Here is a 17047-nt window from a genome sequence, read left to right as displayed (position 1 = left end):
AGTGAAATAAATAAAGGGGATAAAAAAATAACACTAGAGGAAGAGAGGTTAAGTAAAGGAAAGGGGAGGCTATAATGGTAAAATTTAAGCCTTTGCTGATAAGCCAATAGAAACCAGAGCTTCCAAGAAAATCCAGGCCTGAGATTAAGGCCAAATCTTGTGCTTCTATCAACATGAAACGACTGAAGGCTGAAGCTTCTTTCTCACTCTACTCTAAAAGCAACTTTTGGCTTGCCTGGACTGTTCCTAAACAGACTGAAGTTAAAGTGCTCATTGTTCAAGTAAGGACAATTTCTACAAGGCCTAATTCAGGATAAAGCCTATTTTAATTTTGCCCCACATTTCTTGAACTTAAAATAAAGGGATTTTAACCTAGGATTACGGAGGTAGGAAATCTAGTGGCACCTGCTGGGACCCTTATGCCAGTTTTCTCTTTCCCTGGTCTTTTCGCCATGCTTGCACTATTCCCAGGGAGAATTCTTGGTTTAAGTTAAGTGTCCCTCGTAAAAATTTACAAAAACAAGTTAGTCCCCCAAGATTAAAAACAAACAAACAGACAATATCCACTTAGGCAAGAAAAGGAGTGATTTATTTTCATACTTTCTTAGATGTAATACAAACTGATATAATGTTTCTGGAGAACAATTTGGTAATGTTTATCAAAGTCTTAAAAACCATGTGTTTCATTTCCAGATAATTATTCAAGGAAACACAACTCTTCACCTAGTTCTATCCTTCTTTCCATTATCTCTGAAGGTTAGGCTGATAAGTCATTTCATGGTCTTTAGTGTGGTCTGTAGTCTCACAATAGACTATAATAAACATATATTCCTTTGGCAATCAGATACTTAAAAATCACCACTAAATATAACACAAACACACCCTGCCTAAAAACACTTGTATCCCAAAGTGTTTAATGTTAAATGTGGGACCACCTTCAGCAACTAGTTTCTTTATTACTACTACTACTACTACTACTACTACTACTACTACTACTATTATTAAAAACTCAGTATACATTAACAGACTTTCCAATGACCAAGGGTTTGGGGGTATAATAAAAAGCCCATGTCCACATTTGTGGCTATTAATTTTATAGGAGGACCTAAACAGAGCTTTAAACCACAACAATGATTTCCTCTTCCTGTGGGCCTATGGATTGTTCTTTTAGGCTTTCACAGATTTCACTGGATATGTGAGTCAATAATAATGTGGTAGCTACAGTTCTTCCTTCCAATGACATTTGCTATCCCATTATATGATGGGATACTCTTTTCCTCCATTTTATAGCAGAAGACATTATCTAAATTCTCCTGGATCACATGACAGTAGCCCTGGAAACAGAAAGCAAGTTTTAATAGTTCTTTAGCCAAACCTCATGCCTTCTCTGAATCTATTTACCATACTGTTTCAAGATGTTTTCTCAAGGGTCCACAGGGGCTACATTTAAGACCTTCTGGTCACTGTTTGCTAACTGCTGGGATGGTTTTAATCAGGGAGGAAGCCAGTATTTTCAGCTTGGGTGTTGGAAAAGTTCCTAAAATGTCTGCGAACTGATTTAAGAGGAAATTTTAACAGAAAAGAACTTATTCCTGCCCTAGAATAAACTCATTAAAACTGACATATGGTATAACCACTGACCAAGGGAGCTACATTTTTTAACACATTACATCTGAAAGGCACCTGGGGTTTCTAAATGTTATCAGTACCAAATGATAAAACCAGTTAAGGCCATAGCCTCAATATACTGGTTGACAGCTTCCTCCTTTTAGAGTATTCTTGGTGTTTGGTATAACTTCTCCATGAGGACCTAGCCTTTACACTAGCCTTCTTTCTTTCTTTTAATTTGTTTTTTTTTTCTTTCTTTTAATTTGTATTTATTTATTAAGTAATCTCTATGCCCTCAACCCCAAGATCAAGAGTCACATGTTATACCAACTGACCCAGCCAGGTACCCCTTTATTAGTTTTCTTCAAAAGGTTTTATTTGATGACCCAAGTAAAATTTTCTGATGTAAAAGACCTCACATCAGCTCAGTAGACATTTTTCCTTTCATACAACTCTGACTTGAAGTAAGTATAAAGGGAGTCAGTCCCTTTGTGACAAGGACCGTTTAGTTCTAGGTTCCAGAAAAGCCCAACTTTCTCAGTAGTTCAGATCAAACCAGACCCCTCATATTTAGTGAGAATGAATCCAAATGTCTGAATCAGTTCCAGGAGCATCACAGGTTTTACCAGGATCAGTAAACTTTTTGTAGGTTAGGCAGGCTTTCTAAGCCTCAGCTCAAGACACATGGCTTTTGGTCAGCCTTGTATTTGCATGAATAAAATGTTTTGTTCCCCCTTTTCTAATTCTTCCATGATTTATGGAATCCTACTCCAGGAACCGACCACCATAGTAAGGGTTCCTGAAGTTGACTCCACCTAGTCCTACTGAATTCAAGTGTCTAGGGATATGGCCCTTAAGCCTTTTTAAAATGCTTTTATAATGGGGAACCGGGCTGGCTTACTCAGTGAAGCAGGTGACTCTTGATCTCAAGGTGCTTTTATGAGCACTCTGCATGCTAAAGTTTTAGAACCTCTACAAGTAGTACAACTGTAAGAATGAATGAAAGAGAAAGACAAAAGAAATCTCAGCAAGTGAGACAAACAGATTTGAATTTGAGGATTTAATAAAATGGGTGAATAAGATTAAAAAAAAAAAATCGCAGGTCACTGGGGAGGGATCATGAACACCTTTGCTTCAACAACTCCATCTTCAGCTAGGCTGGCTGCATCAGTGTGCTGATACTTTCTTCTACCTCTGAGAGCTTCTTTAGGAGTTGACTGACCTTGACTTCATCAAATTCCAAACACAGAAATTCTGATTCCTGGAAAACATAAAAGGGTGTTTTTATAAGAGACCTTCAAGATAGCCAAGGTTCTGGACCTGGCCTGACCCAGTTCCGAAGATCCAGGGCCCCTTACCTAGCAAACCTGACTCAGGTCTCAATACCTAAATGATATATTAGCCAACAAAGCAAATCCACATATTTAGTTCCCTAACTAAAACTACTTCAATGAGGTGTTTCATAAACGGTAAAGAGGTACACAAATGTTGGGTGTTCTCATGATGAGGCACGTGAGAAGCTGTTTTTGTCTGTCACCACATTTGATCCCATAACAATTTTTAAAAAGATTTTATGTATTTATTCATGAGAGACACACAGAGAGGCAGAGACACAGGCAGAGGAAGAAGCAGGCTCTGTGAAGGGAGCCCGATGTGGGACTCGATCCTGGGACTCCAGTATCATGACTTGAGCCAAAGGCAGATGCTCCACTACTGAACCATCCAGGTGTCTCCCTATAACAATTTTTAAGCTAAGTACATAAGTATTGCTGTTATATAGATGATGACGCGGAGGTACAGACAGGTTAACCTATATAACAAAATCAGAAAAAGGCAGAGTCAGACTGTAAACTCCCAGTTCTGGCTGACTCCAAAGTCCCTACTGTCTCCGTAGCACTCCACATAGTATAGCAATGGAAGGAGGACTGGGTCTGTGTTAGCTGGTAATTGAGCTCCCTTGGATTTAGCAGTTATATTAGAAATTGTGACCGGTTGTGACCAAGTTGCTTGGGAAACATCAACCAGATGACTGAAAGATAACCAACCAGATCTTGAAATAGCCTTAAACATTTCTGAGGCCCTTCCACTTGCTATAAGGCAACTCTCCTAGATTTCCATCAAACACATTCTCTGCAAATACTGTTAGGATCAGTCAGTCAACCCTAGACCAGGGAGAAATAAAAGAAAAAAGGCCTTTGAAGTGTAGTGACAGAAATTTCATGTACAATGAACAGATCCGTGGTCCACACTGTGTCAAGGGATGAGGGCAAATTACATGTATCCAAGAGTGATTATTTTCAAGATTCTTAACAACAATCATGTATATTAAAGCAGTAAGAATTCTCAGAGATCATATAATTCAACTACCTTGTTTTTTAGATATGACACTGAGGCCCCAGGCACAGTAGATGACATGCCTATTGTCCCTCTGTTGATGGCAGAGCTACCACCAGATCAGTGCCCTTTTTTCTACTTTTTCCTCTCTAAATGCAAGGTATTTCCCTCCCTATTCCCAAAGTGGCAGGTAAGAGGAAGACCAACAAGCCAGCAAGTTACTCTGTCATTAGCTAGAAGAACTTTCAGGAGATTCAGGCAAAGTCCCTTTGCTGTTGCTAAGCTGCTGCGCTGAGTGTTTACTGCTGGCACTGAACGTACCCCAGGAGAAACAAGTGCAGAGGGAAAGTAAGGGCCTCTCAGATGAAAATCTTCCAAAGGGAGGAGAGGCTTTCCCTGACTACAGGGAACCTTTTCCTCAAATATGCATTTGGATAGGAAGGGGGTATACTATGTGAATGTAGAAACTTGCCAAGTTTTTTTTTTTTCTTTTTTTTTTTAAAGGAAGAAAGAAACTGCCAGGTTTTCATGTAGTTGAAAGCAAAAACCAATTTAAAGAAAAGAAAGATGCTCCTTTTGTTGAGGAGCAGCAGGAGGGATCACTTCCTTTTAGAAAGAAGAGCAAATTTATGGCAAATTAGATAATTCAGTTAGCTAAATTAAGGTCTCAGATTTGAAAGCCTTTTATTCTTCATTCCGTTTTACTGAGATCTTTAGCCTAACTTTAAAACATTTTTTGAATATTTGGCCTTTGAAACAATGGTCTAGAGAAAGCAGTAATTACCAGTCTAACACATATATTTGGGAAACTGGCAGAAGATGATGTAACCCATGTTCTACCTCAGTGAAAGTCAGTAATAGTAATAAATCACCTGGTTTTCCATTTTATTTGGGAAAGGCTATCAAGGACTTTGATCACAGAGATAGGAATTCCTGAGCAGAGTTTATTAATAAAAGCTGGGATCTTTTCTGACTGGGGGGCCATTACTTTGTTATAGATTTTAGTATTCAAATTATCTTTGCTTGGGATCCCTGGGTGGCTCAGCGGTTTAGCACTTACCTTTGGCCCAGGGCGTGATCCTGGAGTCCTGGGATCAAGTCCCACATCGGGCTCCTGGCATGGAGCCTGCTTCTCCCTCTGCCTGTGTCTCTGCCTCTCTCTCTCTCTCTCTCTGTGTGTGTCTATCATGAATAAATAAATCTTTTAAAAAATTATCTTTGCTCAGACCTCTAAGTATCAGTGAAGCTGTTTATTTACTTATTTTTAAATATTTATTTATTTGAGACAGAGAGAAAGAGAGTGCAGGGGAGGAGGGGCGGAGGGAGAGAGTCTTAAGCAGACTCTGTGTGGGGAGTGTGGGGCTGGACGTGGGGCTCAATCTCGACCCTGAGTTCAGGACCTGAGCTGAAAACTAAGAGTTGAATGCTTATTAACCAACTGCGCCACTCAGGTTACCCCTGAAGCTATTTATTTTTAAGGGAAATCAACTACTAGAGAGACTAGCAGGCTAGAAAAACAAGAGTCCAAAGATAAATTTTTTTAAAAGATTTTATTTATTTATTCGTGAGACACAGGCAGAGGGAGAAGCAGGCTCCATGCAGGGAGCCCGACGTGGGACTCAATCCTAGGACTCCAGGATCATGCCCTGGGCCGAAGGCAGACACTTAACCGCTGAGCCACCCAGGCAGGCGTCCCCAAAGTTAAATTTTCTATCTATTCCCAACCTTTACCCCTCCCCCCTGGAAACAATGCATATTAACATGGTTCGAAAGACAGAGGCATGTGGGTGGCTCAGTTGGTTAAGCATCTGCCTTTCAGCTCAAGTCATGATCCCAGGACCTTTAAGTAGGCTCCACACTCAATGTGGGGCTCCAACTCACAACCTGGAGATTAAGAGTCACATGCTCTACTGACTGTGCCTGGCTATTTTATGTTGAATTTATTCTAAAAGGTTCCACTTAAGTATTTAATAAGTCATCAAGCCCCACATCAGTCTCCCTCCTCAGCAGGGAGTCTGCTTTTCCCTCTCCTTCCTTCCCCCTCCTCCTGCTGTCTCTCTCACTCACTCTCTCAAATAAAATCTCTCAAAAAAAAAAAATCAATAAAATATTGGGGAAAAAAAAGTGTTAGAAAGACACATGTAACCATTTATGACCCTTGAAGAAACAGTTTATTTGAAACTATTTTATTTGAAACTATCTAGGTGAAGCTAGGTTTAGCTTTACCTAGATATGCTATCAAAATATTTTTATCAGGTATTCAAGAGTCTTTAAACTGGGGCTTTACACATGAGGCTTTGTTCAAATTTGGCTGGGGTACACTACAGAAAATACATCTAATGCACTTAATGCTTATCAAGCCAGAGGCAAAGTATAAGAACAATTTGAAACATCTGATTTTTAAAAAGGTTTTATTTATTTAATTTTTAAAATATTTTATCTATTTATGAGAGAGAGAGAGAGAAAGAGGCAGAGAGAGAGAGGCAGAGACACGGGCAGAGGCAGAAGCAGGCTCCATGCAGGGAGCCCAATGTGGGACTCTATCCCAGGTCTCTGGGAACACACCCTGAGCCACCCAGGCGCCCAAAGGTTTTATTTTTAAGTAATTTATACATCCCACAGGGGGCTTGAACTCATGACCCCCAGATCCAGAGTCTCAAGCTCTTCCAACTGAGCCAGCCAGGCACATTTGATTTTTTTTTTTCCCCAAAGTCATCCACTCGGGTCTGGGCCTAACTGGTCATAATAACAAGAAATAGTAAGATTAAATTCCTGGATTTAAGTATCTAAGACAAGAGTTAGAACTTGCTGCTTTTTAGTAGAGTGTAGATAAAGCATATGGTAGAATCAGACATTGGCTAGCAGATGAATAAGCAAGCACATCATTATTAAGAATATGTAGTCTGTGATCACTTGGGAGTATAGCAGTGTATTAAACTCAGGGTTTATTTATTTATTATTTATTTATTTATTTATCTTTTTAAAAAAGATGTTATTCATTTAGTCATGAGTGACGCAGAGACACAGGCAGGGGGAGAAGGAGGCCCCATGCAGGGAGCCCAACATGGGACTTGATCCTGGGACCCCAGGATCACTCCCTGAGCTAAAGGCAGATGCTCAACCGCTGAGCCACCCAGGCATCCCTAAACTCAGGATTTAAAAAACTATCCCAAATAACAGAACAAAGCAAAGGCAAAATACTCCAATACTCTCTCCAACTGCAAAAGCTAATCCTAAGAGGTCTAAGAGGCCTCCAACTCCAAACCAACAGAAAAACCCAAGCTACCTGTAATGACTTCAGAGAAAGGTATCTCACAGGTTCCTAAGAAACTCTTTTCCTAGGTAACCACTCTAATATTGTTCAGGAAACTCTTACTTGCCAACCTAGAACTTTAGTGCTTTAGCTTAAACTCATTTCCTTGCAAGGTCAGAGAACATAACTAATTATTAGTTTATATAGTAATTGAAGGCTGCCTTTAAGCAAGTGTTTGGTTTTCTCTATCCATATACTAAAACTTCTTTGTTTATAATGTCTATTTAGATGATTTTGCTATCTAGGCCCATAAGCATACCAAGAATTCTTTGGCAAAACAACACCACACTCACAAAATGCTAAAATAAAAAATAAAAAGAGCAATGACTTATTAAGTACTTACGTGGAACCATTTAGAATAAATTCAGCATAAAACAAAATAGCAGGGTGCCTGGTTGGAACAGTCAGTAGACCATGTGACTCTTAATCTCGGGGTTGTGAGTTTTAAGCCCCACATGGACTGTGGAGCCCACTTAAAATAAATAAATATTAAGAAAAAAACTGGGATCCCTGGGTGGCGCAGTGGTTTGGCACCTGCCTTTGGCCCAGGGCACGATCCTGGAGACCTGGGATCGAATCCCACGTCGGGCTCCCGGTGCATGGAGCCTGCTTCTCCCTCTGCCTGTGTCTCTGCCTCTCTCTCTCTCTCTCTCTCTCTCTCTGCGTGTGACTATCATAAATAAATAAAAATTAAAAAAAAAAATTTAAAAAAAGAAAAAAAATTTAAAAATAATAAAAATAAAAAAAGAAGTCTATAATCTATTTTTTTAATAATCTATTTTCTATTTTACTATTATTTCCCATGCAAAACTGTCACAAAGCTTTATTCCCCAAAGAACTGGTCGTATTTAGCATTATAACATGACTTTCACAAGTTCTACATGTTGCAGTTTCTTTAAAAAAGTGCTAAAGTTAGGGGATAGAGGGTGAGAGTGGGAAAAGGTGACTGAGGATCTGCTAACCAAACTGATTCAGGAAACCATATACAGCTGGCCAGATATTATATGGCTTACTCCCTCAATTTTTCTTTTGGTTACATTTCTTAACACAAGGGGAATCTTGGCTAAGCATAAACTTCAGCCACGAAGACTATCCATTTAGGCTGTCCTTTCATAAACTGAAATTAACTTGATCTGCAGCTCTGTCACTCCGTGTCTTCCATGCTTAACAACATGCAGCAAGGTCAAAACTGGTAATGGCTTCTTGAAGAGCAATTATATAATAAGATACCCATACTTTGAGTGTTTTTTTCAGAATTATATTGATACTTCTTCCAATTCTTTTAGGACACCTTGACAGATCTTTTTTGTAGCAAAGGGTCTTCCATATTCCTTCTTAAAGAACCATTTGTCCAAAATTAAAATTTTATAGTTCCCTGAAAACTATGACTATTCTCCACTTGTCCTTTCTTATTCATTTGCCACCCTTCTCTGCTTTGTTTCATGTCCTATGGTGCTGTTCTCTAAGACTGTGTCACTCCTTTATTCTTATGGAATAAGAATATGCTGGGTTCTAGCAAGAGGAAAAAGGTCAGGTATTTACTCTCCAAACCCCAATTCCCTCTCCTCTGGTATTTCCAATATTTTCTATGTGTGGGTATTGTTTCTTCATTTCTACTTTACATTCTGGCTTCAATCACTGTTTTCAGTATAAATATAAAGATGAGTCTCTACAGACTGCCAAAGTATGTATCATCAAACACAATCTCCAAAGATTAGCAGAGTAAGGATTTTCATCATGCCTAAACTGACAGGAAGACTGCCCTCCAAGTGGTTATTATCTAAAACCAATATCTAATTTTTTTCTATCGTTGTACTGAATCTTGTAGAGCAGCACTTTGATATTAAAGAACAACAACAGCAACAAGAGCCAGCAACAACAATCATGGAAGCTCAGATTCCACTAAGAATTTGCATCAAGGATCTGGATTTCAGAAATGTGGGCTCATCTCTACAATCTGCTCTTATACCCTATATCTGAAATAATAGCTTATGTTGCAGTTTAAAACAATACTTCAGAAAAGAAAACTTGTGATTTATAATCTCTTTTAAAAACTTAACAATCTTTTATTTTAAAAAAATTTAAAAATTTTTTATTGTTTATCTTAGCAATAGAGACGGGGGAGGGAGGGCACAAATGTGGTGGGAGGAGCAGAGGGAGAGGGCCAAAGCGGACACTGTGCTGAGCACAGAGGCCAACACAAGGCTTGATCCCAGGACCCTGAGATCACGGCCTGAGGTGAAATCAGGAGTCAAACAATTAACTGAGCCTCTCAGGTGCCCCTATGATCTTTTTTTTTAAAACAAAAACTGTTAGGAATACATATTACAAACAATGGTCCTACTTAGGCCATTTTTATCCTGAGGAAATCCTCATTTCAAACACAATAGCTGACAGTTCTACAGCTACTGTGTAAAGGGTGTGCTAATGCAATTTTCAAAAAGGAAAAAAAAAATCATAAAGCGAATCATCCTACTGAGGAAGAAAAAAGATGAAAATTAGACTCTCTGGGAGGCTAAGACTGCAATTTAATAACAGAGTAACTAAATTAAATGATTGATCCCAAAACTCAATAGGTGTTCGTAATATGCTAAGAGCTATGTGGAACTAAGACAGGGTCTTCAAGAACTAAAAGAATTCACTTTAATAAACGAAGTACAGCAGTGCCTCAGCACATCCCAGGTGCTTTCAGAGCCAGAGCAGCTTCTAGAGGAAGTGCTTCTCCATATTCCCACAATCTCCTAGAAGAAGACAGAGTATTACCAGAGTATTATAAAAGCTTAACTGGGCAGACCGGGTGGCTCAGCAGTTAAGCGCCGCCTTCGGCCCAGGGTGTGATCCCAGAGACCTGGGATCAAGTCCCATGTTGGGCTCCCTGCATGGAGCCTGCTTCTCCCTCTGCCTGTGTCTCTGTCTCTCTCTCTCTCATTCTCTCTGTGTCTCTCATGAATAAATAAATAAAATCTTAAAAAAAAAAAAAAAGCATTAACCACCACTGGACAAGAATTACTGAGTTTTCTGGAATTGCCATTCAGGCATTTCAAAGGACTTTTGTGAGGACAACCTGACAATTCTCACTGACTCTTATATTAAGAAAACATGAACTTTTCATTAGCTAACTAGCAACTCAAGGGAGAAAAGAGACATTGAGTATATATGAAGTTGCAGATTTACCACAGACTGAAGTTACTAGTAAACAAATCTAGGGCACCTAACTTCAACTTTCTATATACAGGCTTTATGTAGAGTGACAATATTTAAAAATATAATAATTTCAGGGGTGCCTGCGTGGCACAGTTGGCTATGTGTCTGACTCCACAGAGAGTCTGCTTCAGACTCTCTCTCTTTGCCCCACTCTGCTGTGCTCCTTCTCTTTAAAATAAATAAATAAATCTTTAAAAATATATATAATAATTTCAGATCTTAATCATTCAGAGACCTATTATCTGGGTCTCTGCTGTTTCACTTCTTCCTCCTTGTTTTGGTCCATCTTTTAACAATTTCCACAAAATGGAAAAATGAAGTGAAATTTAAACTGGTTAATAAGCTGTCTAAAACATAGCAGCTCCATAAAAACTTTTATAGACAAGGAGATTAGAGCTATTGGGAGGAACTTTAATTGTACCTTCATATGACAACTTTTGAATATCATAGCCATATGGTACAATTTAAGCCAGAAAGATGTTTTATCCCAATTTATGTATTTATTTTTAAGTTGACATATGGTTGACATACAGTATATAAATTTCAGATGTGTAACATTGTAATTCGACATTTATATACATTATGAAATGCTCACCATCAAACACCATACAATGTTATTATAACATTATTGACTATATTCCCTATACTGTACTTTACATCCCATGACTTATAGTTAGAAGTCTGTATTTCTTAATCCCTCTCACTTATTTTGTTTAACCCCACCAAACCCCAGCAAACATCAATTTGTTCTCTATATTTATGAGTTTATTTTTGCTTTGTTTTTTCAGATTCTACATATAATTGAAATCATACAGTATTTGTCTTTCTCTGACTTAATTCACTTAGCATAATACTCTCTAGGTTGATCAACGTTATCACAAATGGCAAGATTTCACTCTTTTTTATGGCTGAGTAATACTCCACTGTGTATATATCAGGTGTGTGTGTGTGTGTGTGTTTACCTGATGTATACACATCTTTATCCATTCATCTAGGTTGCTTTCAAATCTTGGCTCATTGCAAATAATGCTGCAATGAATGTAGGAGTGCAAAGATCTTTTTGAATTAGTGTTTTTGTTTTCTTTGGGTAAATACCCAGAAGTGGAATTACTGGGTCATATGGTATTTCTATTTTTAATTTTTTTCAGGAGGCGCCATACTGTTTTCCATTGTGGTTGTACCAATTTGCATTTCCACCAATAGCATACATGGTTCTTTTTGCTCCATATTCTTGCCAACACTTGTTGTTTCTTGTCTTTTAAATTTATTTATTTATCTACTTATCTATTTATTTAATTTTAAAGTAGGTTCCATGCCCAATGTAGGCCTAAACTCATGACTCTGAGATTAAGAGTCCTAAACTCTACTGACTGAGCCAGCTGGGTGCTCCCCACCCCTTGTCTTTTTTATTTTAGTCATTCTGAAAGGTGTGAAGTGGTAGCTCATTGTGGTTTTGATTTGCATTTTCCTGATGATTAGTTATGTTGAGTATCTTTTCATATGTCTATTGGCCAACTGTATGTCTTCTTTGAAAAAATGTCTGTGTCTGAAAAATCTTATTTTCTTTTTTTTTTTTAATTTTTATTTATTTATGATAGTCACACAGAGAGAGAGAGAGAGAGAGGCAGAGACACAGGCAGAGGGAGAAGCAGGCTCCATGCACCGGGAGCCCGATGTGGGATTCGATCCCGGGTCTCCAGGATCGCGCCCTGGGCCAAAGGCAGGCGCTAAACCGCTGTGCCACCCAGGGATCCCCTGAAAAATCTTATTTTCAAATATTTCCCTTCCTTTAGTAATGAGGACTACTGTTCTCAGCTTAGATAATGTCTAATTTATTTTTAAGATTTTATTTATCTATTTGAGAGAGAGAGAGAGAGAGAACACAAGCAGGGAGAGTGAAGGCAGAGGGAGAGATAGAAGCAGCCTCCCTGCTGAGCAAGGAGCCTGATGTCAGGCTGGATCCCAGGTTGCTAGGTACCAGAAAAACCTATGGAATTTTATAAAGCGGGCATTAGTACGATAATCTTCAATGAACCAAAGGTTGAATTAGCCACACACAGAAATAAATAAAATATATATATATATAACCTTCTACTGTTGAGCTTTCATTTTTCTGCAGGCTCAGGGCCTGTGAACCAACAGGCAACAAGATTCCATTCAAAGTTATTTGAATTTCTAAAAAGACAGAAAGTGTCAGGAACAGGACCTTGCAATTGTTTTGGTTTACGATTTCCTAGCTGGAAAAAAATCTAGAGCCATGATTTAGAAGAAAACTAGACATGCGTGTCCTGCCAATATGTGGTCAAAAGGAACGTGTATTTTGGCCCAGGCAACTCTGACTTGTTTCCGAAAGGGAGAAAATAGTCTGACCTTGCAAGAATGAGTGGTTCTTTCGTTGGCTGAATTATGCACTGCTAAACCAGGACTATCACTATTCTTTTTCCTCCAGAGATTTCAAAGCAGCCTGACATATTCTGCTCCCCATTACAGGTCAGTAGAAATAATGAAAGGCAGAAATACCATCGATCTCCATTTTACCACTAAAAAAAAAAAACAAGAAACCTGGAGGCTAGCCCCAGTTATGTGAAGGCGAATTCCCAGCTCTGATTCAATCCACTGCTCTCTAATACCCACATCTGACTCTGAATTCAGACACTTTCAAGCCAGAATACTGTACATTTAGCAGAGTAGAATGGAAACTAATTCGAGATATCTAGAGATTCTGTACTGATTTATATAAGAACCAGGACTGACAAAGACTATTTTAAAAACACACAACGAAAGAAAATAAAACGAAGCTGAGTTATATAAACACTAAAAGCTCAATATAATGAGATCATGGGCTTATTTCTAAAAAATACTGTGCTCCAGTTCATGTTATAACATTTTTATTTTTGGCAGGATTTAATGTTAGCTGTTAAGATTTTCTGTATTTTGAAAAACATTGGGTGAAAAAATACTTGGGTAAAAAACTATTTTTAGGTGCTCTGGTTTGATTTACAAGAAATCATACTGGGTTTTGGCTAAGTAGAACTAGTTCCCAGGTGACAAGGACAAAGAACCAGAGGAACAACTGCTAAACAACTGAAAATGCAAATCATACTGAAGGAGGAAGAAATCTCACTTAAATCTTAAGAGAAAACAAATTGATAAAACTCTTTAACACATGAGAAAGAAAGCATTGCTAATATTAGTTTGAAGTTCAAACTGCCCCCCCTTCATCATTCCTGATGAGACACATTCCAGAGCAAACTCATCTGCAAACAACTTTGGCAAATAAACTAAAATATATTTACGTGAAAGGAATAGAGCAGATTAAAAGCAAAACAAAACAAAACTCAACCAGAGTTGCTGGTTTAGGTAATACCATTAGGCAGGCAGAAACTAAGGGGCTCTTGATAATCTACAGATTAAGATGGGGGAAACCTCTTCATACATCCATTAAAAAGACCAGAGTACAGCAATGAATGACAAACTCCTTGGCAGGAGAAGACAGAAGTGAAACTAATCAAGCCCATTCTAGGACTGCAGATTTTCTCTAACTAGAGGGATCATCAACTTGCTCTGGCAACAGCACCATCTATCTATCTATCATCTATCTATCTATCTATCTATCTATCTATCTATCTATCTATCTATCTATCTATGCCCCAGCTGTCTCAACGTGGTTTCTTTTAAGTCACTCATGATAGCACAATTAAGCAGAAATAGGCATAGTTAAAAAAATAAGCACTTCCCTTTGCCCTTCTCTTAAGAAAGCAAAGAAAGCTATATAAAGAAAGCAAAGGATGAAATGACTAAGGATAGGAGGCCTTTCAAATTCAGAAAATGCTGATTTGGGGGAAAAGGGTTTGGATAATTTTTTTTTTTTTTTTTGGTCAAGGTTATGGTGCGGGGGCGGAGGGGGGGGAGATGAATTTTTTGGGTTTCCAACAAACTCCAAATACAGTTATAATTCTAAGACATTGGGGGTTGAGACTTTAATATGAATTGGCAGGGGACACGATTCAGTCCATAATAATCACCAAAACTTGGAGGGTCCTGTGTTTATCAAGTGTTCTGTGTTTGTGGTTGACAATAATGATGATGATCTCACACATAATTCTAGGCTTGTTGTTCTTATTGTACAGAAAAGAATTTCTAATAGTCCAGAAACACACACGTATATACACATGCACGCACGCACACACACACACTAACTGCTGATTATTCAGGTCTGCCAGCCTAGTTTGGCAGAAGCCTCATCTGGCCTCATCCTCACTGAACTCAGTTTTGAAATGTCATTTAATCTATGGGGGCTGCCAGGATAAAAGCTGCCAGGAAAGGGATTGGAAAATGGTACAAAAGAAATCTTTGCTGATCCTCATTCCCAGATCTTATGAATTACTTTGCCTGCTGTGCTGTGTCTCAAGGTTCAGGCCTGAAGATTGACTCAAAATCTGGCACACCACTTGGTGAGAGAATATGGGGAAGAGAGGGGAAGAAATGATTTGCAGTCACTGCAGGAAGTTAATCACTAGCCTTTTTAGCTCAAATAAGTTACTGCAAACTTCTGAAGTGGCAGGAAGAGAGGAGATTGCATCTTTATTACCTGGGGTTGGATTCTGACATCACTTAGGTTGCTGGGACCTTTGTTCATATACAACAATCATCCCTCACATTAACACAGTGCTTTACAGTTTCGAAAGCCCTTTTGCATGAATGACCTCATCTGATCCTTAGAACAGCCCTATTAACTAGGAAGAAACCAAGCCAGAGTTAAAGGTACTTTGAAGAGCTATGGAAGTGACATACAGATCTTATCCATCGGATCCAGATCTTTTCAGCTATAACCAGCAAGAAGACTTCATTAGATAATGCAATGAATTTTATGGGCTTTGATATACTTCTGGTCCAGTTTGTGGAGAAAAAGAAAGGCCTCATTTTCTTAAAATTGCCCAGAGTTCTAGAAACTAGAGATTAGAGTTCAGTCCTTTGCAAAAGACAGAAGGTCGTCAGGTCCTAACTGGCAAACAGTTTCTTACTTGGTCACCATTCATTCAGTAGACTCTGAAAGCAGTAGAGAAAATAGAAAACTTTGAGGAGATTGAGAGGATCACCTCTGGACTCTTAGGAAATAAGAAATGCTTAAAAAGTGAAATGCCACAATTAGAAAGAAATTAGCCTGGTAGACAGGAGTAGGAGAAATTGCAAGAAAAGTACAAGTTTGAAAACATTAGCAGGGCAGCCCCGGTGGCGCAGCCTGCAGCCCAGGGTGTGATCCTGGAGACCCTGGATGGAGTCCCAATCAGGCTCTCTGCATGGTGTCTGCTTTTCCCTCTGCCTGTGTCTCTGCCTCTCTCTCTCTCTCTCTCTCTCTCTTTCTCTCTGTGTGTGTGTGTGTGTCTCTCTATGAATTAAAAAAAAAAAAAAACTAAAAAAAAAAAAGAAAGAAAGAAAACATTAGCCAATTCAGGGGGATACAGAAGGAACACTAATGATAGTAATATTAATAGCAATAACTATCAATGGCTAACATTTATTGAACACATACAAAATGACACATATTACATGCTAAGTGCTTTTCATGCCTTATTTCATGCTGGTGAGGATAATTTTATACCATTTTACAGATGAGAAAAGCAAGGAAAGAAAAGCAACTTGTTTATTAAGGCCACACAAGCAGTAAGTGGCAGAGCCAGTTTTAAACCCAGATTTGCCTGGCTTCAGAGTCTGAGCACTTAATATTTTGCAATCCTGACTCACATTCATATATAAGATAATCACCATCATTAATAGTCACTAAGTACCCTCATGTGAAAGTTATTCTACGATTCAGTTAACTTTAACAAAGACTCAAAGGAAACCTGAGTGTTAAAAGTATGATGATCCAAAGTCAATCTAAAGTGGCCTGTAAAAAAAAAAAAAAAAATAAAAAAAAAAAAATAAAGTGGCCTGTAAAACATCTGGATAGACAATGAGTACATCCTAGCTGCCATGGAAGACTTCTAGCATTTTTTTTAAAGATTTTATTTATTTATTCATGAGAGACACACATACACAGAAAGGCAGAGACACAGGCAGAGGCAGAAGCAGGCTCCATGCAGGGAGCCCGACGTGGGACTCGATTCTGGGTCTCCAGGATTACATCCTGGGCTGAAGGCGGCACTAAACCACTGAGCCACCCAGACTGCCCAACTTCTAGCATTTTTTAAGTGTAATGGGATGGCACTGTTGTTAAATTAATATGTGTAGGAAATTCGAGCAGAGAATCATTTTTAAAAAAGTTTTTAAAGAGACTAAGTTCTTATACTGAGGCAAGATGGCTTTTTATTCCCTCTCTCTTTCAGTGAGGAGAAGGCAGCTGGTCGGGGAGGGGAGGGGGGGTTTGCACCAAAGGGTGTTGAGTTTTATATATAGCTACTTGCCTCCATCACCAGGAAAGGTAGATGCAATGTTTACCTTAGTCAATTGACTAACATGTGGAACCTTTTTTATTTTTAAAGATTTTATTTATTTATTCATGAGAGACACACACACACAGAGGCAGAGACACAGGCAGAAAGAGAAGCAGGCTCCATGCAGGGAGCCCGACATGGGATTTGATCC

The 17047-nt window shown here is 38.7% G+C and overlaps 1 protein-coding gene across 1 annotated transcript in view; it reads right to left on the bottom strand.

Annotated features, from left to right (window-relative positions):
- Positions 1–1849: 1849 nt before the first annotated feature.
- Positions 1850–17047, bottom strand: part of COMMD1 (copper metabolism domain containing 1) — a 173010-nt gene continuing 157812 nt past the window's right edge. Inside the window, 1 exon segment of the mRNA NM_001003055.1 lies at positions 1850–2869. Coding sequence (NP_001003055.1) covers positions 2762–2869 — 108 coding nt within the window. The 3' untranslated portion in view covers positions 1850–2761.

This window comes from Canis lupus, chromosome 10 (assembly GCF_011100685.1).
Source record: "Canis lupus familiaris isolate Mischka breed German Shepherd chromosome 10, alternate assembly UU_Cfam_GSD_1.0, whole genome shotgun sequence".
Classification (NCBI taxonomy): Eukaryota; Metazoa; Chordata; class Mammalia; order Carnivora; family Canidae; genus Canis; species Canis lupus.
This window is presented reverse-complemented; position numbering and strand designations above follow the sequence as displayed.